This window comes from Takifugu rubripes, chromosome 1, assembly GCF_901000725.2.
Source record: "Takifugu rubripes chromosome 1, fTakRub1.2, whole genome shotgun sequence".
Classification (NCBI taxonomy): domain Eukaryota; kingdom Metazoa; phylum Chordata; class Actinopteri; order Tetraodontiformes; family Tetraodontidae; genus Takifugu; species Takifugu rubripes.
The window spans coordinates 1,756,863-1,782,844 of NC_042285.1; the positions used below are offsets into that span (position 1 = coordinate 1,756,863).

A 25,982-nucleotide genomic window follows, 5' to 3' on the forward strand; every position below is an offset into this window, starting at 1 on the left:
GTCCTCGTCTGTTTTCCACCGGGTCGAGTCCTGATCCTCCTCACAACCTCTATCCCCTTCGAGGATACAGGGTGCCCGGGTCTTAAATGCTCAACTGTCATGTAGCATTAGCAATGGGCTTTTAGTCAACCATCTGCTCCAAGTGACGGAGCTCTACTGTGAACACCATCTCTTTATTCTCCCCCAGCCCTCTTCTGCTCATTGAACACGACGGGAAAAGCTTACGAGGGACAGCAGCATGCCTGAGACTTATGTAATGCTGAGATCTGGCAAAACAGAGCCTTGAGGGACTTAATCTGCTCTGGCACCATGGGTGTGGATGTTGTTCAGGAGGTCTGCAGAAGCAGAAGTGGGTCCGCCACAGCCAACTCTGCCGGTGATGGAAATTCCAGCTCCTTTGGCTGGAGCTTTTGTCTCAGCTCAGCAATAAAACCAAGCTTTTGAAACCAGTTGTAGTTGCTATATTTAACTAAATGCAGTTAGAATCCTGGTCCGTCGGCCCTTTTTAGCTCACGACAAATTGTATTTTGGCAAATGATGCGGTGCATTAACTTTGCCCTCTCGTTTAGGTTGTAAGTCAGGAAATTAGGTACTAGCACTTGCAGCCATTATGCCTCAGATGTGGACCAATTGGGACTTCATCGTGGCTTTCTTACATACAGAACACGGAACAGACCCATCGCTGTGCTGTCGAGTAGAAAACAACAGAACAATGTTGACTCTGAGTCGGGACACAGATCCACAGAGACGGCTCATTTAGGTTTGACCACTAATGAAACATCGAGGTTGGGGCGGATGGGCAGGATGGGGTGACAATAAGAGCTTAATTAGGGTACTTTAGTGATCAGGCAAATGATGTCTGAGTTAGCGGGACTTGGGGCTTTGGAGGAGCTCCCCACTAGAATGAGAGTCCTGGCGGAGCTTCAACGCCACGCCGGCTTCAATTCACCCCGAGCCAGAAAGGGAGACAGAGGCATGCTTTGCCCAGTCAACCAGGCAGCCTCCACGTCCAGTCCAAAGAAAATGCCCATTGAGCCTCAAATTAGCCGTCTGCACGGCCACCTTCAGAGGAGGCCCCTGTCTGGCTAATCTCCTCAGAGTGTGTGCACACACTGAGCGTCTGCTCCATGAAAGCGTGAGCACAGAGAAGCAGCAGCAGCACAGCAGTTAAGCGATGCATTATCAGCAGGAGCGCGGCCGCTTAAGCTGATTATCTGACAGCGCAACTCAGTTTTGGTGTAGAGGAGCTTCAAACCGACAAAGAGCTCATCGATTATATGTTCCTCTCACGCTGCGAAGGCAACACAATAGGGAATGACAGTCGGTGTGAGCGCGCTACGTAATTACTGACAGGGGAACAGAGACGACAGAAAAGGTGCAGGAACATCTAATGAAAACACCCAGAAAGGAACATTTTCCAGAATTTCAGGAAAAAGAAAAGCAGAAACCTAATTAAACTTCTACTAAAAGGAGTAGAAACAGTACACGTGCAGCACGTTAGACACACGGAAATGGGGTTAATAATCCACTTGTCTGTGATGAGGCAGCATCCAGAATCCATACGGTTGATCTGAGATAAACTCATAGATGTGAGTGCATCATAAACATCCGGGGGGGGGGGGGGGCAGACGGGCAGCTGTCGCCGTGCTCAATCTTTAAAACGCAAGATAATGAGGCTTTAATGAAACATCCTGTTTTGCTGTGACCAGACGCTGCTTCATTGTTCAAACAGAATCCCTCTGTGGTTTATTGGCTCTTTATTTTAAATAGATGTTATTAGGATTAAAAATACAAGCTAATAAAGAAAATGACCGTGTGCCCCAACGCTTAGGTGCATGACTGGGAATACCAAATGCTGTGTCCCATAAAAGGGCAGCTTAAAGCTGGATTCTCCAACATACCTGTAATGCATCATAATGGGAAGTACTACAGTTACACTTTCAGGAAATTGACTCTCAGAGGAGAACTGGGGGTTGTTTCAGAGCAAAATGAGCTGCAGCATCATCAGCTTACTTTCCAGCAATTATTTCCAGAAGGGTGGGCATTATCGGCGGCGTAATTGCAGGAGAGAGGCAGCGATAGGCATCTGGTGCAGGCACGCGGCGGGCAGCGCCAGGAAGAGAGGGCGCTGGAGCGCGATGTCTCTGCACTGGAGTGGTGACGTGCAGACTCTGGGTTCTGCTTTAGGCAATTGATTATCATTAGCACACGTCAGTCCTCTCGAAATATAGGAACAGTTGTTACGCATTTGCTGTCAGACTTTGTTGGAGACTTTGGGTGTTAGCGTTGCTCTGTCAGCATGTCAGTGTCAGCCCACTGAAGAGCTGGAGAACTCTCCCCTGCCTTCATCCACTGACATCCTCCTGTGACTTGTTGTAGGATGCATGTATAATGGGTCAATTGATTGCTTTGCAACACAGTATCAGCTACCTACAGCACCGACATCTGCATTAGCATTAGAAAGTTCGTAGGCCTGTATGTGGGATTCATGATTCAACATGCTTCAACACAGAATTTTAGATTATTCAAACCCTTTTCCATATTTAGCATAGTCACATACACGTTCTTATATGGATTAAATGATGTACAGCTGTCTTTGGGACTTTGCGTAGCCCTATTATGCCTCCTATAAGGCAAAAAGGCTTGCCGTAATCAGTTATGACCTTGCTCTACATAAAGAGAATGCCAAACTCAGAACTGGTCCTGCAAGAAAAGGCTACAGGAAACAGTGATATTTTGTCTACACTCAATTAGCCTCAGAGGTTTTTTGGCAGTACCTTTGTATTATGTAGCATTATTAAACATTTTATTTTAATACTACTGTGTTGGATTTATTATATGGATTTATTATATGGATTTATTATAACCAGTGCTTTTATTATAACCAGTGCTTTTATTTTGCCGTTCAATTAGATGTAAATTGTTGTTACCTTTTTCACCTTCGGGGCGTGTGTGTGTGCGTGCGTGCGTGCGTGCATGCGTGCGTGTGTGTGTTAGAGAGAGAGAGAGAGCACAGTCCCAAACGTCAAGTGAGTCACAATCCGGAAACGTGTTACACATCAGCGTTCAAAATAAGGTCAGGTAAACTTACAAACTGCTCCTCCTCCTCATTTCAGTAGTGATAATATTAATATTACTATTGTAATTCTAATTTTTGCTCCTAATTAAGAGCAACCTCTTCACGCTGTCGATAAATGTTTGCCCAAACTGTATTTTATTTTGAAATTCCGCCGGATGTAGATGTTACTCCACTAGCTAACTTGCTAGCCCAGCAGCAGTCCCCAAACATGAGCACGTCCTGTCCAGCTCCGCGGAATACAACGGCCGAGTTTTCCACAACGCGAAGGTAATCCGGAGAGAGACAGAAGGCGTTGTGTGTATTTAAGTAAACACATCTTGCAAAGTCACCTGTTTGCTGAACAAAGGCTTTAAAGGGGACAAAGAATACGTCTCATTCAGGTTGTCATAGCAGTTTGGTGCGTATCACCCGCCAGGACTGGCAACCCGCCGTACAAGGTAAGTTTCTCTGCAATTCGGACTGTAACACCTAAATAATAATGTCAGAAATTCCATTTATGGCTTTCCTCTCCGGACACACGCGTGTCCCGACAACTTTGTGGGTAGTAAACTTTGCTCCGCGTTCAGGTGTTAAGGTTTAATTAATTGTTCCAGGCGTGGTTGCCTGTAACGCTTGAAGCACACGTAGTATGGAAATCATGCGGGAATTCAAGAGTGGAGGTTTATACTCTGCGTTTCTAGCTTTTCAACGCACCCATTAGTCTGGAATCTTTACGGTTTTCCTGTAGATCAAGGGACCGACCTACTTTTTTATCAACATATGCATCAGACAGGACAGGTTGGCCGAGTTCAGACATAACAAAGAACTTCCTAAAATGACCACGTTCAGGCTTATTTCCTGTTCAGCTTCAGTCTGCAATCACAGAAAAACAACCTTGACGTTATAAGGGATTTATTTATTTGTGTCCACCATTTATCCCTCTGGTGTTGGGAATTAATTGTGGGTGAACTTTTAATTCTCTACAATAACCCCCTCCAACCTTTACTGTCCCCTATATCCATTATAGGGTCTTATCATCACAACACCCTGGTTGTCATTGTCATAGTTGCAGCCAGACTGTTAGTGTCTGTCTATGGGAACCACTTTTCCATTCAGGCGATGGACAACAACACTCAGCCTGTGTCCAGTTTGTGCGTTGGGGGAAAGTGTTAATTTTCTTGTCCGGACGGAGCCGACATGCCGTGCACGTGTGAGATGTAAATGGCGTTCCTTTTACCCCCACACAGATGCTGTTTTTATGGTATTTCTGCAATGCCAAGTGGGCACGTTGACAAAAACCCCGGACTTTCTATGAGAAACAACTAGTCTTTGTGTATTTAGGGTGCGTACAGTATTTACACTTTCTCCCCCATAAAGTCCCACTTGTGCTCGTTTCTCTAATGAGGTTTAAATGTAGTCTATTTTTACACGCGGCTGCCATTTCTGTGGACTCGGGCCAATCACGTGAAAGAAGATGAGGACCGGCGAAAGAAATCAGACAGCATATCAGCTCTGCCACCCTCCACCCCCCCCCCCCCCCCCCCCCAAACACTGCAGGATATTCTATTTAAATTCCTTTAGGGTAAATGCAGGGGGAGGCCAAGCGCTTACCTCAGCTCGCTTGCAAACTTGCACTGTGTGCGTGTGTGTGTGTGTCGGGGGGGGGGGTATTTACATTGATAATTTCTCAAGTGATTTTGTTGGAGAAGGTTCTCTCAGAGGAACTGCTCCATCAGCTTTATTTGGGTCAGGTAGTCAGCAAATGTGCGGAGCTCCCTGGTCAATCAAATCTGGGTCCCTTTGACCGTTTTGCTTTAAAAAGAAACCTTCAGTGCCTCAAACTCGTCGCAAACTGCACGACCGGTTGGACACAAAGAACAGGAACAGTCGTTTCCAACAGCGAGATGAAGGAAACGTTAATCTGAGGAGGTCCTGAATCTGCGCTAGATTCCACACAGCTCCTTGGAGGTCACATGCTAGTTTGATTTGTTCTACCTCCGAGCGATCCGTGTCGGCCGTAAAGCTGCCGTTAATAGGTTCTGTTTACGTCCTCAGACACTGAGACTGAACAGACCGGTTGTAAAATCATGGCTGAGAACATCCCCTCGACACGTCTGCTGGAGTCGCCGCTTCTCTACCTGCAGGAGGAGAAACTGGGCGTTGAGAATATTTACTGGGCAATTATTTCCAGATTATCCGAGCTGTGATTAGTTCCCTGATGCCGTGCTGATTATCGCTGACAGGCGCTGAATAGACCCTCCTACGTTTACTAGAACGCTCTTTCAGCTTTGGGTCGCGCTACGTTTTAATCAGCGTGTCGTGGGATCTCCTTCTGCACCGTCATGCTAATTACCCGTTTTAGAGCCAGGCCGACTCCTGCGGCGTCCTGAGCCACAACAACAGCGATCCCAACATCAGCGCTGGGTCTGGAGTGGACGTGCACCTGTGCACACACCACCTATTCACCTGTGCTCCTTTAATGGCAGCTGATTAACTGTCTGTCTGTGGTGTCCAGGTGAAATCTGTGGAACTGTATTAGCTCAAAAAGGCTTTTGTAGGAGATCCCTCCCTGTTTTGCTGTGGTGCGCGTTGCCCTTGAGGTCAAGAGCAACGGCGTGTTTGTATTTCAAACCGTCTCCTTGCCGAACAGGAAGTCGGAGCGCGGGGCAACAAAAGGAGCACAACCCTGAGGTGTTCCCTGCCATGAAATGCTGACTTGGTGTTTTGGCTGTTATTGTTGTGGAGGGCTGCTGGAATTATGGACGTCTCCTACACCAGCGTGTTTTAAAATGGTCTGAAAGGTTGAGACAATGAGAGGCAAAACACCGTCTGGGCTTGGACGTGTTCCTCCGTCCACCCCTGTCGGAGTTCCAGTTGAATAAATCTCCAGTGTCCTCACTTTAAAAGGTTCCTCGCCAGTCTCTGTGCAGATCCGATGCTGTAGGATTGGATCTGAGGTGGTGGTTTGGATCAGAGTAAATTGTCCCAGAAGTCCGTTTTGACCTGGTCCCGGAGCGATTCAGCCCCCTCTTGTCCACGCAATTTGCTGACTCGGCAGAGCTAATTAAAACCCAACGCTTTGGCTTCGATCATTTTCCATCAGATGAAGCGGAACCCTGCGGAACGCCGAGCGAACACGCTTCAGCTTTACTTACACGTCTGCTCGCATCACCCAGCCCAGGTCTTTTCTCGGCTTTTGCTGCCACGTTTCCAGGTGTCTCTGTTAATCTATAATCTCTTCAGGTTAATCTCGTAAATTGCTTTTAAAAACAGGAGAAGTGCTTATTAAATGCGTCTCGTGAATTCCTCTTTTCCTGGAAACGACGTCGTCTCCAACGGTTGTCAACATTACTTTGAGTTTTCTTTTTAATGGAGGTTATACAACAAATACAGTAAGATTTCTTTGGCAGTTAAAAGGGTATTGGGTTGAAAACTTTAGGTTTTTTTTTTTATAGGATGGTTTAAAATATGGCTAAATATGATTGGTCCAGATTCCTGGGCCATCATGGCTGACAGTGACGGTCAACCTTGGAATTCAGCGCTTCGCACAATGGCTATTGAATAAAAGGAACCGCTATCTGTGCATTTATTGGCTTTGGTCTCAGCGTTATGTAACGTGCTGACATGTTTATGTAGGTGGGAATATTCCTGTCATCGGCCTGCCCAAGTAGCCCTTCCCTGCTGTCAGAAATGGGATATTTCTCTGAGTTTTTAGAGAATATCGAAGGCTTCCGGGTCAGAATCCAGGGGTTTAGTTGGAGAACGTGGGTGCACTCCCTGTTCTTCCCACAGGGGGCAGCATTGAGTGTGGTGGTTCTGCGCTCTCACCGATACGGGCCGATGGTGCACAGCGAAGGCCGCCCTGCTCCTGTTCTCCAATGTCAAAATGTTGAGAGTTGGCAGATGCCGGCGCAAAAATGGGTTTGGTTTGTTAAAAGCAGGCGTCGCAGCGCCTCCGTGTTCTGGCGGGCGGCGTAAAAAAGGGCCAGTGTGCAACTGGGTCAAATCCTCCCCGAGGTTTGTTGTGTTTTGATATTTTTAAACACATTTCACCCCGATCTCAGCGTGATCCCTGGCCCGGTTGTCCGCTGCCGCGCGGCCATGTGACGGGCGCCGCGGGAGCACGTCCGCCATTATGTAACGCAGAAAAAACAGATACTTTCCATTTGTTCTGTCCACCCGGTGCTGTTGATCAGTGTCTCGTAATTACCAGCACAAAAACGGAGCCGAGGAGGCTTTTAAGTGGACTCGGTCACCTTCCGTTAGGAGTCGGACGCCAATATTGAAGCGGCGGTGGCCATAAGGGCCGCGGATGAGGCGGCGATCAGAAGCTTTGTGGGTGGTGGGATGCGTGGCCGCTGCATCACCGTGGTTGCATAAGGGCTTACGTGTGCATGGGGGGGGGCAAAGTAATTATGGTGTAGTCGCTTTTCCTGCTCAGATGGGGAGGGAAGCGCTTCAGCAGCACTTTCCTGAAATTATTCGGAATGATTAGCAATAACGATCAACACGGGGAGAGGATCCCGTGTCCCGGTGCCCGGCTCCACTCCAGTTGTTGGCTCCACCCGGCTACTTTTTTTTTGTTCCACGCTTGTTTTCACGATAGCAGGACTTCTGGTCCTCATTTTCTCTTGGTCTTGTCTTCCCTCGCAGAACGGACGGCGTTCCTCTGCCAGCTTGTGTAACGTGGGAGGATGTTTGAGGTTTGGCCGGGGTTATCCTAAAGGCCTGAGAAAATACAGATTTTTGTGCTGTTTACAATAGAAGGTGATGCTTTCCACGTGGAGGATCTTCTTAATATCCAGGCCAGGCAGATGTGCTCGTTTTCCCAGGAGAATGACGCCCAGGCCTCCACTTTTAAAAAATCCTTTGAAACGAACATATAGTTTAAAACACACACTTCCTCATTTCCCCCCGTATGTTGCGTTCACTGACACTCTCACCACGGCAGGTTCTTTGTTACAGGTTGCATAAACTGTAAGATCAACTCTGCATATTTATGGAGACCTTCGGGGTGTGTAGCTGCCGTCCTCTCTGGTGTGGTTCGTTCGGTTGCTTCCGACTTCGACTGAAAGGTTAAACATTAAAATAACAAACCTGAGAGCTGTAGGCTGGTGGTGTTTGTAGAGCAAAGCCACCTCCTTTTTTTAAAATAATACTTTCTTTGTACTCACCTGCTTTTGTGGATCGCTCTGTATGGACACCTGTGTTGCACTGGGCAAGGCAAATGGTTGTCGCATCTGTGTGACCTTTGAACCCCCCCCGATACAGGTAAACTGTACATTTTAGAGGCCACACATTTAGATAACATTCGAGAGAAACGGGCCTTTTGGGTGCACAGAAAAAGTCTTAAACTTTTGAGTTCAGCTCATGAAAAGGGGAGCAAAAGCAACAGGGTTAACACTTACATGTGTGTACTATTAATGAGCCACACACACACTCCTGCTGCCTTCTAAGAGTGTTTCTGTAGTTTTCAGCTGGTGGCTCTGGCGGTTCTGCTGGTTCTGGCCTGGTTCTGAAGCTCAGCCCGACGCTGGAGTTGATATTAAATCAAGAACGGGCCTGAATAAAAGGGAGAGGTATTGTTTGCTTTTGATAAAGTAATTTTCCCTTCAGAGGAACTTCCTGGGCGAGGTTAACGTCTGCAAATAAAACGCGACGAGCCGTGTTTGAGCTCATTTATGTGCGGTGCAACGTTAAAGTCGGGCTTATTGAGGTCTTTGTGGCTTTGAAGGTGTCTGTTGAGGCGCTTCCCTTTTATGACAGAATAGCCGGCGAAGAAACCAACAGAATTTCGGCGTTATTGCACCGTTCAACGTATAAAACTAAGGATCGTTTCAGCAAACGCGCCTGGTCCTGCTGATAAAATAGGGCTGACCCAGTCAGCAGCTGTTCCACCTTAACGTCTTCGTCTCCTTCATCCTCTCAGCTGGTGTAGGTGACGCTCGGATAAACAGCTCTCTTGAACATCTCCAGAGCATCTTGGCCCTCGCTCAAAATTCCTCCACCGTTTTCCCCTCCCAAGTCTTTTGCAACCACATCCGCTGCTTTTCTGCTCCACCGACGTCTCACCTGGTCGCCCACGAGGTCTCTACTTTATCGTGTGCGTCATCTTTCTTGTTGCTTCGGTCTTTTAACCCAGACATCCGCCTGTTGCTCGCTGGGGCTTCGGAGTTTTATCGACATCCGTGGAGATAAACTGAGATCTGAGCACATTTAGGTCAGTGCAGAATCCAGGTCATTGCACGCGCAGCCTATTGTGAACGTTGCACCTCTCTGTCAACCTCTGAACGCTCTGAATTATTCATGAACGCCGTAACTTGGACACAATGTCTCTGGAGGCAGAACCGGCAATTAGTCCAGCGCTCTGGTTCTGCAGAAATGTGGGAAATCCAGTTAAAGGTGGACACCAGAGAAAAGGGCAGAGCTGGGAAAAGTTTGTTTCCCCGCGACATCACGTCCGTTCTGTTGTCGTTTCTCAGTGTTGCGCTGTACGTTTCAAATAGAGGGTCCGTCTAATACAGCTGTGGAGGCATAATTTGAGCTCGGGAATGTTTTTTCACTTTAATTCCGAACCTTCGAAACAGGTTAGTTCACTTCCAGATTGCTCGGCGCACCGACGCTTGGGTGACCACAGAACATGACAAGAATTTCCTGGGAAACCACAACCCTTGATGATGCTCCGCAGCCTCCTTTAAAGTCAGGGGATGGATGTCGGCGAGCGGGGGGCTTGGGCTCGGACTTCGCTCTTGCCGATGTGGAAAATCCCCCAGTCCCAGCCTTCCTTCAGGAGAGGCGTCTTTGCCATCGTGACTCACATTTTCCTGTTTTTCTCCAACTTCTATAAACACTCCTGTCACATTTCAGGTTTTCCTCTTCTCCACAGTGATGTTGGTCTCACGGCTCCTCTTCTTTCTGTTATGTCCCCTCAGCCTGGAGACCAGAGGAGAGCAGATCTTCGCACCAGCATGAGTTCACGGATGCTTGACGGACCCGGATCCTGGTTTTTCTAAGGCATCCAGAAACTAAAGTGTCATCGAGAGGTAGGTAGAGCCTTTTCTTTAGTTGTTGTTGCGGTGTCTGATATGAAAGAGCACGTTCACGCACATCTTCACGCACATCTTCATCGTGGGTAGAGTTTTAATCCACCAATCTAGTCAAGTCAGTCGGCGTTCAGCTCTGTTTAAGCAGTCTAATAGTGTAGTTAGGGTTAATTACCGGGTTAATTACAGTACTTGTATTATCGACTCCACAGCTGCTCCCCGTTCTTCTCGTCTAAAACGCAGCACACCCCGCCGCCGTGTTAATCCTCCGCGCTGGTTTCATTTCCGGTGGGTGGGCGGATTGCTTTGTGGCGTGCTGGATTATTTTGGACGTACGCGGTCCAAAGGGTCGACTGATTGCGGCTGGTTTTAGCTGAAGTGTCCAGAGGGACTGATGTAGAGCGGGCGTTTGATGGATGGCCTAGCTTTCTGTCATATTCTCTCCTCACACGTGGGCCCTTGTTATGAAAATACCGATAGGAAGCAGGCTGAGGGCCTGTGATGGATGACCGTGTGCTGGGAAACATGACAGACACAGATAAGCCAGCACTTCCACCATACACTAGGAATCATCCCACAGAGGGGACTCCTAAACATTTGCCCCTTCATGCTCCGGATAAACCGCTAAACCCCAAACAGATGCGAAAAACCTCACTGGAATTATGCGTTTCAGCTACAATTTGTAATTTCCCTCTTGGGGTTTTTATTTATTTTTTTGCCATCTGTCCTCCAGACGCAGTAGGAAGGACATCATTTTATTTTGATGATTTGACTTGTAAATCGCCTCCATAGAAATGTGCTGAGTCATGCCGGTCCTCAGACGGGCCTGGAAACAAGCAGTGTTAATGGCGGCGCTCCGAGAGGTGATTTACGGAATTCTCTTTTGTCCCAGCACTGGTGGCCTGTCGTGGGGGGGGGGGCTGATTGATGGTGTTGTCGTCCACGCTTGGAGTCTAACAGCCTTTTCTGCTGGCCTGCACTTGGCTCGTGCCACTTTCTCCGTTCTCCAGACCTCCCAAAGCAATGTGCCCGAGCGTGACCTTGAACTCCCTCAAGGACATCTCACTGCCTGCCGGACAAACTTCAAGCCCACCAGTATGACCCAGTTGTAGGAGAGGTGGGAGAGAGGGAGCGTAGAAGAAAAGAGATCTGTGATTTGGTGTGTGTGTGTGTGTGTGTGTGTGTGTGTGAGAGCGTCTGAGGCTATGGCAGGGCATAGCCTACTTCTCGTACCCCATTTTTACATCTGGGAGCAGCTGAGCAACAGCGTCTCCATCTTGTCCTGTTAGTTCCTAATTTGTTTTGACCATCATTTGGAAATCCTGAATCCTGGACGGGTCTCTGCTCATCGACTCCTCGTTGCTGACCGTTCCCCTCCATTGTGGCCTTTCACACCAGGCCTCATCACCATCTGAAGGAGGCGTTTCACTTTTCGTGAATTAGCTGATTGCAGCTCCGGGACATTCCGAAGCACCAGGGAGGTCTCCCTGGAGATGGTGCAAGCCGGACCTGGAGGAAGGGTAAATAATGGATGTCATTTCAGGTGTCACAAAACACCAGTTGAACATTCAGCACGGCTCACATCTGCTGGTGTCCTTGCATGGTTATTCCTGTTTTTACTGAGCGTATGTGCGGCTCTGTCCATTCTAAATCCTTCTGAGCCCATATTCATTCATATTTCTTCTTAATTTACCCAATAAATGAGGTCAAATATTACACAGGCCCTGTTCTTCATCAGAAGGGGGCAACTTGTCAGAGTTTTGACTGACAGCTTGTCCCTGGTTTCCTTTTTCCTCCTTCCTTTTCTTCTTTTCTGTGGCCTGACAATGGCCGTTGGGCACTTTGTAGTGTTGTTTCTATGGTCAGAGCAAATGGAAGGAGGAGCAGGGAAGGAGAGGAGGTGTATCTGTCAGGGAGGCTGGGCTGTGCAGACGGAGAGGTGGGAGGAATGGGAGGGGACTGGGATCCGATTCACATTGGCGGCATTTGGCCTGAGAATGAGCTGGTCCCTTTTTTTTTTTTTTTGGAGGGGCGCTAGAGAAGTTTTCCTCTGGAGAAACAGTCAGAAACGGAGCCAAACATCCATGAGAATAGGAACACAGTGGATGTGGTGGTGACGGAGGCTGCAGAAGTGGAAATGCTGGGAGCAGACTGGGGTAAGGAACTCTGAGGCAAGGCAAGTTGGAGCAAAGAGGTTCATTTAAGCTCCATGTTTTCTGTTAATATGGAGGTAAACCCACCAAAGGCACATTCTGGGATGCCTACCTCTCAAATCTGATCAAAAGATCTCAACATTCTAAAGTCTTTAATGAAATAATGCCTTTTATAGATCGGCAGCAGTTCGTTAAGTATTAAGTAGGTGAACTAGGCATTTTGATGACACGTTTGAACATATCTGACGTGGGAGAGGGACTAATACCCACTCTGGGGGGCAGCGGGGGTGTCGCGTGTGTGCTTGGGACAAGGTGGGCTTTCTGCAAAACTAAAATAGTTCTGTCACAATTTTCTGTCTGCGTTCCAGTTTTGGGAAAGAACGGGGAGGGAAGACTGGAGAGGCTGGTGGTGGGGTGCTGCACAGAAAGAAGGAATGTGATACAGAAGTTTGGGCAGAGAAGGGGGGGGGGGGTCATCAGATTAATCTGTTTGGACCCTCATGCAGACGCTCCCGGCTGGAAACTGAGCCAACCTCCTCTTCCTTTACTCCCTCTGAGCTGTTGCTCAGAAAAGGCCCAGTATAACATAGACCCCCCCCCACCACCACCAGTCCTTGCACCTCACCTGGCGAAGCCTTGTTTTATTTTTAGCCTTCTACTACATCTTGAGTGCTTATGACTCCGACGAGGAGGGATTTAGTGAAGCGCTCGTTCAGTGAAAGCAGGTTTGTGTGACGTCGCGCTCCTCCAGGAGGCAGCCTGGGAACTGTGGATAGACTGTATTTTATCACAGGGCCTTTAGAAAAGGGCTTTTATACAGTTCATTCCTCCGATTGTAGCCCCGGTTATGCTTTTCCTGCTGTATGTGTTGTTGAACCAGACGTATTGCTCTGGTTCCCTGAATCCTCCCTGAATCTGTCAGCGAGGCTTCAAACACCAGCAGGAGCTTTTGAACGATGGTTCATCCGCTACAACCCTCCTTTCACCCCAGAAATGAGATGGTTCTATCAAATTACACGTATAAAAGCAGCTTTAGGCTGCAAATACATCATCTGATGGTTGATGTATTCAGTAGCATCTGTATTCCAGTAGCATCTCACGCCAAGACGTCGCTCCTGCTGCCGTTTGAACGTGTTGCTGGTAGATTATCCTCATGGTGTTTGAGCCAGTGGAGACCTTCTGTTACGGCTGAGGACAAATCTCGAAGCCTGGAGGTGACGGCACCGCTCAGGGCTGCAGCAAAGCCCCCCCCCCGTAAAAAAGTGCTTGGCGCTTGAGAATAGCTCCTTTCACTCGTCTTTGATGACGCATCAGAAAATGAAGAGACTTTCCGTCCACCCGCTGACCACCACCAATGCCGCCCTTGTTTACACTCTCCAGCCGACGTGACTGCACATTCCTCCTGCTGGAGGAGTGACGGTCAGACGGGACCGGTATGAAAACCTTCATGGGGTTTTTCCAGGCACGGACCCTTTGTTCACACAGTGGTCGTCAGCTGACACCAGATTGTACTTGCTTTTGTGTGTGAGGTGGAATTATTAAAAAAAAGAGGCAGTAGCTCCACTCCAGTACATGTGTGCTGACCCCATTCAGCCCCTGCGGGGCTGTTATTGGCCCTTCTTCCCACTTTAATGGCCAAGAGGAAGCGTGTGGAAAACAGCCATATCTGAAGAACAACTGAAGCATCAAGAGGGGTCGTTCCCTCCCTGCCGGCCGTCTGACTGCCTCCTCTTTCCTTCATGTCCTCCCCTTTTCATTGTCGGGGGCCCCTCGTCACATGGACGGCAAAAGCAAAACCGGGGCCTCACGATCATGACGGGGGCCTTAAAAACAGTTCTGGACCCGTTTGCTTTCCTTTCTAGCGTCTGTGTAGCGTCTCAGGCATCTCCTGCCCGGGGGGATTAAAGCTTATTCACTCATCTGAAGAGGATTGGAAGGCAACAAGGGGGCCCTGGGGGACTGATTAGAAGCCACCATAGCAGGAAGCCTGGAGACACACAAGTAAGGCCTTGGGCCTGGTCCGTGCACGTGCACGATTTAGAACTTGCAGTTAAAAAATGAATCCTTCCCAATCCCGCCCATTTCCTCCCAATTAACCAGCATAAAACACAATTACAGCATTGTAGGAGCAGCCGAGCCAACAGCTCAGAGCTCTTCTTACTAAATTAGCTACTTTGCTGCTAATGTGCTGACAAGGGTGCAGCCCCATCAACAAGGTTTGTATCCAGCAAAGCCCATCGTGGAGATAAAATGGTACATGGACAAGAATACTGCCTCATAAGACTGACTTTTAAGACTGAATTTTAAGCAGCTCTAGCTCTTTTTTTTGCCTGCGTGTGAGCTGCAGAGGAAACGGTGTTTTAGTTGGGTAAAGGACAAATCTAATCTGAGCTGTGGGGAGTTTTAGATAAGCACGTTCCTGTGAGTGTGTCGGAGACGTGGACGTTGTCAACACTGAGTATTTGGCTTCTTTAGGTCCACAACAATCCTACAGCGTCTGCCTATGAGGAAGGTTACAGGTCCAGTTTGTAAGATTGCTGATAATCTTTTTTGCTGTGTGGCTAAGATGAGAGCATTATCGTCACTAATCACGCTTATTAAGATGCTGATTACACTGCAATCACAGCAGTAGCTTTGTAGGCTCTCACTTTACGTGGCAGGTTGCTAATTGACTTGGCACGGTGGAGTCCACACTGTGTCCAGCCAACCTGCCCTCTGTCATCCCTCTTTAGTTTATTAGCCCTCTACACCTCCAATCACAGATAGTCTTTTCCTAAAGTTCTTTTCTTTGTGTGAACAGGAAGGTCAGGAAAGTCCCGGCATGGAGTCCTGGGCAGCAGTCTTCAGTCTCTCCGAGCCTTTAAAGAGTTCTTGTCACTCAAGTCCTCCAGAACTGGACACGCCTGCGTGTCGGATATCCTCAGATTCTGTGTCTGAATATTTTTAGAGAGCTGCCTCTGCTGTTGGTGACCTCATCCTCACACGTCCTGTCGGCTATTGTTCGGCTCACAACGCTCAACTGTTCAGTCCGCTGTTGACATCAGTTTAAAATGCCAATATTTACCATCGGACCTGTGGCTACGAGCGCTTTTGAAGGAGCACATTTACCTTCACGTTGGACCTTAATACAGGTCGAGTCGCTCGCCTTCTTTTTCCGGATACTTCAGATTTCAACTGCATGTTTTGCAGGAAGATATTTTAATCAACATTTATCAGATTTGTGTTTCATTAATAGTCATATTGTTAGTTTTAGATCGATGCTGGGTGTCTTTTATTGTATGAAGGTTGTTTTGGTATTTCTATGTCAGCTAATGCTATATTTGTGACGCCATCAGTAATCTTTCATTAGTATCTATCTGAGCAGTCTGCAGGCAGCATATATATTTTTATATATATATATATATCTATATCTCATCTCAGCCAACACCAGAATGCGTTGAAATGTTGGAGGCCACCTTCCTTCTGAAATGAAAAGAGACCTTTCTTCTTCTGCCTCATTCCTCACAAGCCTCGTAGCTCAGGCTTTGTTTGTGCTGCTTGAATAAGCACCATGAATGGCCTCTCCTGGCTCTCCGTGTGTGGGCCACCGAGGCCTTGTGGGACATTTCAGTACCACATTCTACTGTATTCCATCTCATGGGTCTCGGATGACGTTGCCCTGTTGTCGTTGTTGTTGATGGGAACGTTCCTTGTGAGCCCTCTGGTGTATTAATTAAGCTCAACTGGAGAAATGACTCCAGCAGAATTCTCACATACGTCATTGCTGGTTTTCTTTGTTTCAGAACACGTGACCCCCCTGAGCTGCCACCATGGCCCTGGTTCAGGCTCTGCCCATATCTGCTGAGCCCCACAACCCAGGCCTCAGCGTAGGGGCCCGCAGGAGACATCCTTCTGGTTCCTCACCCCCCATCAATGCCCTGCCCTCTACTCGGGAACCGATGGGCTCTGTCAGCAGTCTCATCGCCGCCCGGCCCGGCCCCTACCTGGACCACCACTCTGGTGCTGAGCTAGGAGCCAGGGTCAGGCGGCAGACCCCGGGTGCCCCGTGCCTGGGCTCCGAGTCTCCCCAGGACCCCTTACTGCACAACATCCTGCCCCTGAAGAAGCAAAGCTCTACAATGTCCAGCAGGGGGCCGGAGAGGGAGAACGCAAACGGGAACTACGCGTATGTGAGTGAGGACTATGTCGATGACTGGAATGACAACTATGTGACAGCGGCCAGCCTCGGAAACGACATGGATGAGATTAAAGGAGGATCAGGGATTAATGGGAATCTGGAAGGACCTCCACCTAAACTGATACCAGTGTCAGGAAAACTTGAAAAGGTAAGTCGATTAAAGTTTACTGATAAATATGAGGGTGAAATGAATGAATGAATATCGCTGGAATACTTAATTCAGCTGAACTGCACGACTTTAGATACAGGACTGACTGAGTTGTGCTCAGGGGTGATGGAGACACCCTTATCCGGTAGGACTTCAGGCCTCTAACCTCCCTGTGTTCTCATCATGCATCCAGAACATGGAGAAGACGGTGCTGCGGCCCACCGCCTTCAAGCCCATCGTTCCCAAGAGCCGTGCTTCCATGCAGTACCTGTCCCCCCGCCACTCTGCCAGCGTGTCAGAAAGCCAAAACAACCTGAACCTCCTGAGGGAGCTGTCGCCCTCCGCCTCTGAAAAAAGCCATTTGTACAGCAGGACCCGTAACAGCATTGGCGGGATGCAGCTGTCGGACTGTGAGCGCAGCTCCCTGTCCATCCTCCCGCCTTACAGCAGCGCCATCTACGGTCAGGCGCCAGGAGAGGCTCCCGCTGGCCCCCAGGAGCCCATCAAATGTGCTGCGCCCGTCGGCGGACACTCCAACTCTGACAGCGGCCGCTCGTCGTCTAAGAGCACCGGCTCCGGCTCGATCAGTGGCAGAGGACAACCTCTGTCTGACAGTGGGTCGAGTGGACGCTCCCCAGGCCCTGTTGAGGGCTACGAGGGGGTGGTGAGGGACCTGGAGGACAAGCTGAGGGAGAGGGAGCTGGAGCTGCAGCAACTCAGAAACAACCTGGATGATAACGAAGCCGCCATCTGTCAGGTGGGTCAGGGAAGCCGTCGGTCATCTGGAACGACCGCTGGTTCCCATTTCGGCTAGAAATCAGACTGTGGCGCTCGTTAAGTCGCGAACTCTCATTTTTGCAGGTTTATGAGGAGAAACAGAAGCGGTTTGAGCTGGAGCTGGAGGAGCTGAGGCAGGGCTGTGCCACCAGGATGCAGGTGGCCTCACAGAAAGCCCAGCGAGCACAGCAGGTTCTCCAGTTACAGGTCAGAGGTTCTCCATACACGGTCCAGAACCACAGTCCCGCGTGATGATCTCAACTCGTACCGTAAACAGTCGTTTTAATAAGAAATCTCAAGTCTTTAGCGTTCATCTTTAAGGTAAACTGTATCCGATTTGCTCCGGTCTCCAAACTTTACATTTTTGCTTGCAGATTTATCAGCTTCAGCAGGACAAGAAGAAGCTGCAGGAGGAGTTTGCGCAGCTTCTTAAGGAGCGGGAGCAGCTAGAGGAGCGCTGCACCTCCTATGAGCATGAGAAGATCCAGCTGGGGCCTCGATTGGAGGAGAGCAAGTGGGAGGTGAGCATAAGGAGCGCACAAAAGACGAGTAAATCACACGGAAATCCTCAATGATCATCTGGAATCTTTCTAAATCCTCAGGTCTGCCAGAAATCTGGGGAGATCTCGTTGCTGAAGCAACAGCTGAAGGAAGTGCAGGGTGAATTATCCCAGCGGGTCGGGGAGATTGTATCTCTTCGGGGTCAACTCAGGGACACTCGTGGTGAGCTGACAAACACCCAGGTCCTGCTCCAGGAGGCCCACGGTACAACCCGAACCCGGACCCTTGAGCTGGAGGTGTGTGAGAATGAGCTCCAGCGCCGCAAGAGCGAAGCCGAGCTGCTCAGAGAGAAGGTGGGGCGCCTGGAGACGGAGCTGTCTCACCTCAGAGACGCCCCGGCCGGTCAGGGCCCGGGACACAGGCAGTGCCAGGTGTTCCCTCAGGATGAGGAGCAGCGGCTCGCCTATCAGAGCGACGAGGCCAGAGCCCTGGAGCAGGCCAGCGGCGAGGTCCTGCAGAACATGACGGTGAAGATGGACCGGATGAGGGCCGAGCTGAGCTTCGAGCACCAGCGGGCGGAGCAGCAAATGAGCAGCTTCGAGGAGGAGCGGCAGATATGGCAGGAAGAGAAGGACAAAGTCATCCGCTACCAGAAGCAGCTGCAGCAGAACTACGTGCAGATGTACCGCCGGAACCGCGAGCTGGAGCAGCTCCTGCAGGAGCTCAGTCAGGAACTGGAGAGCAGAGAGGAGGACGAAGGAAGCGGCAATGAGATTAACTTCGATGAGATTGCTGCCACAGAAATCTGACGCTGGTGTCGCCCCCCCCCCCCCCCATCTTTGGATTTGCACTACCGTGAAGGCGGATTTCAAGGAATTCCCATGTTAAAAATCAGCCACTCTGTAAGGAATCTCGCTTGGATTTCGGCCTCCATTAGTGGTTCGGAGGACACCTCGGTCCCCTGCCCACGCCATCGACGCCTGCGTTAGCGTCAGCGCTAACGCGGACATTCCAGGCTTTCTCTCTTTGCGGGAGAGCGCATGAGTAACAGTCCTCAACCTTTCGCTCGTGCACTGTGTGGGTGATGACATCGCCTTCCCTGCTGGCACACGCCCACTCCGTCAGCAGTCATCTCACATTAGTCTGCTCAGAGGGAGCCCACGTCGGTGGACGATCAACGTGGGCTAGCGCGCATTCAGAATGTCAACACGCGTGAGTCAATCGCAGCGAGGTGTAAATAGCAACGTGGAGACATTCTCACGGTTTATACATCAGAACCACTAAATCACATCATGCGCAGGAAATACGCGCCGGGTGATGTCATCACTCCTCTGCCAGCCCGCTGATCGAGGTGATGGTGTGGGCTTAAACCCCCCCGGCACACCTGATGTTCACTGGTAAGGTTTGACAGTGTGAGCAAGGCGAGATCGTCCTGACCCGACTCACCTGTTGAGATGAGTTTCATAGTAGATTTTGAAGCGTGTACAGTGGGACAGGTAAGACGAGGCAGTAAACAGAATGCAGCCATTATTCATTTCAGCCTTTACAGCTGTGGGTTACCTGGGTGATTTAAAAGTAACGGCAAACAAATGAAGTCAAATCTGCAATTAACTTTTTTTTTATGGCTGAAAAATATAATTAAGTCTTGTGAGACAACCATAACTGTATATAAAGCTAAAGACAATGTGTGTTGGCTGGGAACATGGAGCCCTCGGACGAAGGGTTTTTTTTGGTGTGAACTCTGATCATGGCCTGAAGGTTTTTCTGACTTTAACCTTCCATCCCGACAGTCGTGTTGGGATAATAACTGCTGATAGAATAATCACCCGTTAATACTACCGCGGTTTGTCCTCTGCTTCGATGATTGAAGGATAGCCACTGTGAATAGACCAAAGCAATGTCACACATCAAGCTCCTATAGATTTACCTGTATGTTTGCGTTTGTTCTGGTTCCTGACAGTTTTGTAATCCACAATATTTGTATGAAGGCATTAACTGTATATTTCCATGCTGTACATTTCCTGAACAAACTATTTTTAATTAAAAGATTTAACAGCGGCGTGTCTGTACAGGTTTGACCTCGTGCAACTTCTCACAACTGCAGTAAATATCAAACACTACAGCCTGATGAAGGCTTGTAATTCATGGTTTCAAGAGTTTTCTGGAATGTCATTTAATGGTTGATTCCACAGTATTCAAGGGAACAGCGCGCGTCTGTCACGAGCTCACAAGTGACGGGACAGCTCGTGCCCGCCGCCTGCTGGTGGTCATGCAGAACAACACGCGGTCCGGTCGGTCCACAGGTGGCCTGAGCAGGACGTTTTTTCTGGAAAATCTTCATCTTTCAGAGGGCTTCCAGTAAAATGTGCTGACACAGCTGATCTCAGACCAGCATCAGGTCGTTTGGGCTCCTGATAGATGAGGTTCAAGCTCCTGTCAGGTTTTTGGGGACTTTGACCATGAACACCATGGGGTCCTTGGCCTTGTTGCTGAAGGCTCTCCGGATGATGTCCACAGCGTGCTGGTGAGTGACTCCTTGCAGGGAGATTCCATCCACAGACACCAACTCGAATCCAGCCTGTGGACGTGCGCATGTTTGCAGGCGTCATTGAGTGTTGCATTCAAAACACAAAGGTGCACCTCGTCATTAAGTTGTTTCAGGTCAGAGGCAGAGTCACCTTGAGCACTTCACAGGTGGAGGCAGCTCCTCCAGGGAAGATCTTCTCAATCTTCACCATCGGCTGAACCTTTGACTCCATCCCACCGGATATACTGATGCCTAAAGCATTAAAACGACACTATTTAGCTAAGCTAACCTTCCGGAAAACAAGGCAGGAGTAATGCAGCCTTCTGTGCACATTAATATTCATGAGTGCTGCTGAGGTCTAAAATACACACCTGCTTTTGAAGGAATTGAATAAGATTAGTGAACGTGGGCAATGGAAACAGGATTATTTAAGAATGGAATGAGATTTACCCAGTGACTGTTTGGTTTTGGAGATGGCGACAGCTTTGAGATGGTACTCCTCTTCAAGCACGGCGCCATTAAGTCCGTTCCTCTCAGACGCGCGCGGGTGTCCGTTCGTCTGTTCGCTCACTTCCTGTTGACCCGAGCTTACGTTAAACACCTGCAACACCGAGGGCCGACTCCTGCGAGCTGCACTCTGTAGCGTGAAGACGCCACCTTTAACCCCGTCGGTGCTTCTCTCTGTTCTGCTCCTGGAGGGGCTCCGTCTGAGAGGGGACCTTCCTCGATCTGAGGTGGAGCGCAGGGAGGCCTCATCAAAGTGGACAGAACGAACAGAGTCTATGTCCGTCCGGAGAGGTGGCGGAAGGTCGGCGTTCCCGGCCAGCAGCCAGTTGGGAAGCACGGTTCTGGCGGAGGAAGGGGTTCTGAGGTCTCTGGAATGTGTGCCGTGTCCATCCAGTGGTACGTCCAGCAGCGGTGTGAAGAACCTGGAGCTGTGCGGCCTCTCTCTGGACTCCTTCCACCCTGACAGACTGAGCTTCTCCAGCTCCCCCACTAGGTGGCTCTCTTTCTCTACCTCCTCAGCACTGTGGAGCTCAAAACCCCCTCTGTAGTCTGAAGGGTAACAAGGGATCAAACACCCCCCTGAGGCCCACTAAACAACTTTGAAACACAGTGAATTAGCCAGTAAATTACTATTAGATGAGATCAATCTCTGACACCGTATAAGATACAGTTTTTTTTTACATTGAAACGCTGTTGAACGTCTCATTCAAAGAGCGAGCAGCAGAGATGTTAAAGGGATCTCGAACCTGGGATGGGAGTGATAAGGCGCCGTCGGGGTGCCCGACCTGCCGTGGGAGAGCGAAGAGGGGGACTTCGGACTAAAAGAAGGGGAGACAACTTTTCAAACCTGCTCCAAATAGAAGATATTTTGGATGTATTCACTCAGCCATGGCGCACCGGAGCGATACTTCAGGATGTCATAGGCCTCCACTTCGACAGGGGTCACCATGTTATTGAAAACGCTCAGGTCCGAAGGAGGAAGCAGCATTCTGACCAAGAAGGAAACAGGCTGTCTTTACTTTGGATTATAAAACCTGGCGTTATTGTGGACTATTTGGATTTAAGAAGATTGAGAAAAAGCCTTAATCCCCTTCTGGCTGCATCGGCATTTGTATTTGGGTTTACGTAGGATGGGAGGACAAAGATCAGCCATTGTTATCATAAAAAGACTGGAGATAATTGTACCGTCCTCTACCTGACTTCCCTGAGCAGCAGCAGCTTTTCAGGGCGGTCCAGAACGACCAGCAGGTGGCGCACCAGGCTCTCCACCGACGCCTCCGCCACATACTGTACATCAGAGATTCACAGTGGAGTCCAGTTGGGCTTAATGGGAATGTTTCTGTCTGCAGTGGGAAACAAGGCGTCTCACCAGGCGGCACGTCTTCATCACGGCGGCTGCCTCCTCCTCGGTCAGCAGCCTGCGGGCCATGTCCTCCACCACGCCCAGCATCTCACAATTCGCCGTTATTCTCTCTGAATAACAGAAGGAAATTGTTACATTTTGGCTTGAATATCACAGCCACTCGTGGGGGGTCGGAAAAGATCGACGCTACCTTTGCCAGACTTGTCCCCGGGGGACTTGGAGCGGCCCCTGGACGCGTCCTTCTTGCGTCCACCCTTGAACAACAAGTTGACAAAGGTCTTGGAGCGCTGCAGGGTGCTCTTCTCCTCCGGGTCCTTCTTCTTCTTCTGCTGCTGCTTCTTTTCCTTCTGCTGCTCAATTTCTGTCATTCCAGAGCAACAGCAGGTTTATCCGAGAGCTGATTTACATCAAAGCATTAAAACCCGTCTTTTCCCAGTCAGACGAGCCAAAGCTCACTCCTAAATTTTATTAAATGAATTTAAAATTGAAATAAAGATGGCAAAAATGTATCTACATATGGACACCGACACTGGGACGTACGGACAACGCGAGACCAAAGGTCACGCTCGGACTACAGGAAGTGAACCGGCTCTTTAATCACCTGCTATGGTGACCTGGCTCTGAGACCTTGTGATTGGTCGGCTCGGCCGACTGAGCGCCAGCAGCACCGCCGTCTTTGGGGACTCCTTCCTCCCGCCGTCCTCCCCTACTCGGATCACAGAGTCCCTGAGCAGAGTGGTCGGTCCCAGGCTGCGCGTGGTGTCGGCACCAGCCCGCTGAGACGGCAGGTCCGTCTGGATCGCGGTCTCCGTTCGCTCAGACTCGGACCTGCAGATTGAAATGACCACGACACGCAAGATTTCAACATCCGTATCAGACGTCCGATTCTGGATCCTCCACCTGCGAGAAATCCCGACTGACCTCTGGTCCTCAGTGGAGATGCAAACGTCCACCATGTCGGAGCCAAAGGCCAGGCTGGGCGGGAACATGACCTGTGAAAGGCCACTCAAAGAGCTGACAGGGGTCCCGGACGAGAGAGAGGAGGCCGAGGAGGTGGACTCCGAGCCCTGGGAGGAAGATTTCTGACTTCCGTTGGCCACTTAGGAAGAAAACAACAGAACATCAAACCTAAAAAGCAGATGTTAGTTCCAGAGATGCGCAGATGAAGCGGAACTCTTGAGATACATACACTTATGAAGCCACCTGTATTCCGCCACCATCTCCTTATAGGCGGGGTATCGACCCGCCTCCTGTGGAGAGATCATGGATATGGAGTTCCAAATATTCACCGCTCGCTGTGCAGAAATAAAACCCCACAAATGCCCATTTTTGACTTGGCAGTAATGACGGCTGCTCTGCGCCCGCGTTTGTTTTCAGCCATGAAACGTGCGCGAAAACACAGCTGTAAGATTTGATCTGCACCTGATCCCAGCGGCCTGGTGAATAATGCACGCCGCCTGGCCTTTTTTTTTTTTTCTCCCCACAGGGGCGAAACCCAACCTCCGACAGGTAAAGTGAGCGAGGAGCATCGCGCGTGCGTGCCAGCTGTCGACCCCGCGGCCGCATCCGCCGAGCGGCGGCGTGGATCGGGCGGTTCCTGCTCGCTGCTCATGAGCCAGAGAGACTTACGGTGAACTGTCGGGTCATGTGGCAGGAAGGGTAATCAAGGGACAGGCGATCCGTGGCGCCTTCAGCGGAGACAAGGTTCATAAACGTAATACGGCTTCAGGCGCGTTGGTTCCTCTCACCTTGATGGTCAGCATCACGTGCGTGTGGCTCTTCAGCACCTCCACGGCGCTGCTGTGGCTGATGTCCTCGAAGCTCACGCCGTTGGCCGCCAGGATCTGGTCGCCCATCTTTATTCCATTCTGCTCCGCCAGACCGCCGGGATCCAGCCTGAAACAGGAGGGCTCGGCGAGGTCGTGTACGGCGACGCGGCGCGAGGTGGGGGGGGGGGACTTACTTGGAGACGTAGATGCCGAGGCCAAACTCCTTTCCTCCGCGGATGTTGAAGCCCAGGCAGTAATCGTCTGAGGTGGTGTAAAGATGGACGATCCTCTGGAGGGCGCTCCCCGAGCTCGTCTCTGAAGGCGTGCGTCCGCTCTCCTCCACCACCATTCGCCTGTGTATCAGGTCCACCCTGGGGGGGGGGGGGGGGGGCAGGAGGTCAGGATCGGAGACCCGTGACGAGCACGTTTGGTTTCCTTTCCTCACCAGGTCGTCTTCTCCTTGGAGTAGCGGATGCCGGGGACTTTGCCGACGCGCCTCACCACCATCCTCAGCCTGTTGTTGCCCGTCAGCACCTTGACGGCGCTGCTCATGGTGATGCTCTCCAGGCTGATGCCGTTCACCTCCACCAGCTTGTCACCTACCAGCAAGCCCGCCTCCTCTGTGGAGGCAAACAGACAGCAGGTCTGTAACCGCATCAGCTGCTGCGCCGGCGTGATCGCGGCGTGTGCGCTTCACCTGCCGTGCTGTTGTCCTCCACCTTACTAACAAAGATACTGAGACCATGTTCGGAGCCCCCCCTCACGCTGAAGCCCAGCCTGCCATCCACACTTTTGTCCACAGTGATGGTATGAAGATCCTCGCTGTCATCTCCACCTTACAGACAGACACTGAAAGTCAGCGCTCCTCAGGTTTAACGCGGATGAATGTAGGGAACAACTCGATTTTAATGGTTTCCCAATGCGGCCTCACCATCCACGGGAGAGTTGATGAGGATGACCCGGCCCATAGGTGAGGAGGATCGGATTCCATGGCGGCGCTGCTCCTTCTTCCTTAAGAGGTTGCGTGTGCCCGTGTGCGAACCGTGAGGCCCAGGGATCTTCTCCCGGCGGGACGGGTCCGATGAATGAGCCATGGAGGCGGGCAGGGTCCCCTTTCAGGCCCGGAGGGAAGCCTCTACAGCGGCATGCTGTGTTCCCTGCGTAGCGACACCGGATGACGTTCACGTCACGTCAAGCGCACGTTCCCTTTTTGAACAACCTGCAACTCACAGACGAAGGCTGCTTGGTGGCACGACCGCTGCGACTTCCACTTATTGTCCTTTGGTCCATTTCTGTCCATGTTGCATCGCTCTCACCTGTCTGGGTCTGAGGACATAATTCACGATGATATCACCAACACGAACAGGCATGAATCGCGTGAGCAACAATTAAGCCAAAAACGCCATGCAGGTTAGGAAATAAATTGGATTTAATGTTTAGTTAGCTCATCTTGACCCACTTGTGCGTCACGTGGTGTCGATACCATGGTTACAGTCCCTAACTTAACCCTTGTCCTCGTGCTTCGACACCGACACAGAACTCGTGCAAGTGACGTTCGCGTCAAAAACGTGCGATGGCCCAACGCGCAGACAGGTAGATACCTTCGACTCAAATTACAAACACGTCGAAATGTATTCCCCTATTTCACCTCATAACTGTGGAAACTGTTTGCGCCACATGAAAGCAAACAAACAAAAAAACAACAACTCACCGTACATTTTCAACACTTCAGCAAGACGCGTCTTCTGGGGTATTCAGTTAAAGTAACGTTTCGAGGGGGGTGAAGCACGGAAAGGCACTGGCTAATAACACAAACACATCCCAAACCGTGGAAATAAATAATAAAACTGAGCGTGCCGATTAATCTGAGGACAAACGGAATCAGCAAGCGCACCTGTTTGGGACGTCGGCTTCTGTGGCCCCGCCCCCAAGCCGTGTCGATTGGCTCAAGCTTCTCTT

General features: G+C 50.2%; 2 protein-coding genes across 8 annotated transcripts; one reads left to right on the plus strand and one right to left on the minus strand.

The window, feature by feature from the left end:
* Positions 1–3,256: 3,256 nt before the first annotated feature.
* On the plus strand, positions 3,257–19,915 carry LOC101065405 (leucine zipper tumor suppressor 2). 4 transcript variants are annotated; one of them, XM_011605809.2, is made up of 7 exons: positions 3,257–3,516; positions 9,991–10,101; positions 16,037–16,579; positions 16,773–17,336; positions 17,441–17,563; positions 17,731–17,877; positions 17,959–19,915. In XM_011605809.2, exons 3-7 carry the CDS (start codon positions 16,064–16,066, stop codon positions 18,664–18,666), a joined length of 2,058 nt encoding a protein of 685 aa, XP_011604111.2. In that variant the 5' UTR covers positions 3,257–3,516; positions 9,991–10,101; positions 16,037–16,063; the 3' UTR covers positions 18,667–19,915. The 4 variants fall into 4 exon arrangements, with proteins under 4 accessions (XP_011604111.2, XP_011605157.2, XP_029699446.1 ...); XM_011606855.2 differs by having other exon boundaries at positions 3,264–3,346; XM_029843586.1 differs by lacking the exons at positions 3,257–3,516; positions 9,991–10,101 and adding an exon at positions 12,117–12,257.
* LOC101065184 (PDZ domain-containing protein 7) lies at positions 19,869–25,937 on the minus strand. 4 transcript variants are annotated; one of them, XM_029843325.1, is made up of 18 exons: positions 25,740–25,937; positions 25,254–25,349; positions 24,955–25,180; positions 24,721–24,858; positions 24,469–24,643; positions 24,218–24,394; positions 24,003–24,150; positions 23,444–23,504; positions 23,176–23,353; positions 22,856–23,082; positions 22,445–22,615; positions 22,261–22,364; positions 22,087–22,178; positions 21,789–21,880; positions 21,638–21,709; positions 20,835–21,440; positions 20,536–20,636; positions 19,869–20,435 (listed from the first exon to the last, which is right to left on the minus strand). In XM_029843325.1, the coding sequence occupies exons 3-18, from the start codon at positions 25,115–25,117 to the stop codon at positions 20,283–20,285; spliced, it is 2,658 nt and encodes an 885-aa protein (XP_029699185.1). In that variant the 5' UTR covers positions 25,118–25,180; positions 25,254–25,349; positions 25,740–25,937; the 3' UTR covers positions 19,869–20,282. The 4 variants fall into 4 exon arrangements, with proteins under 4 accessions (XP_029699185.1, XP_029699232.1, XP_029699130.1 ...); XM_029843372.1 differs by having other exon boundaries at positions 24,955–25,242; positions 25,340–25,349; positions 25,735–25,937; XM_029843270.1 differs by having other exon boundaries at positions 25,735–25,937.
* Between the last annotated feature and the right edge of the window lie 45 nt (positions 25,938–25,982).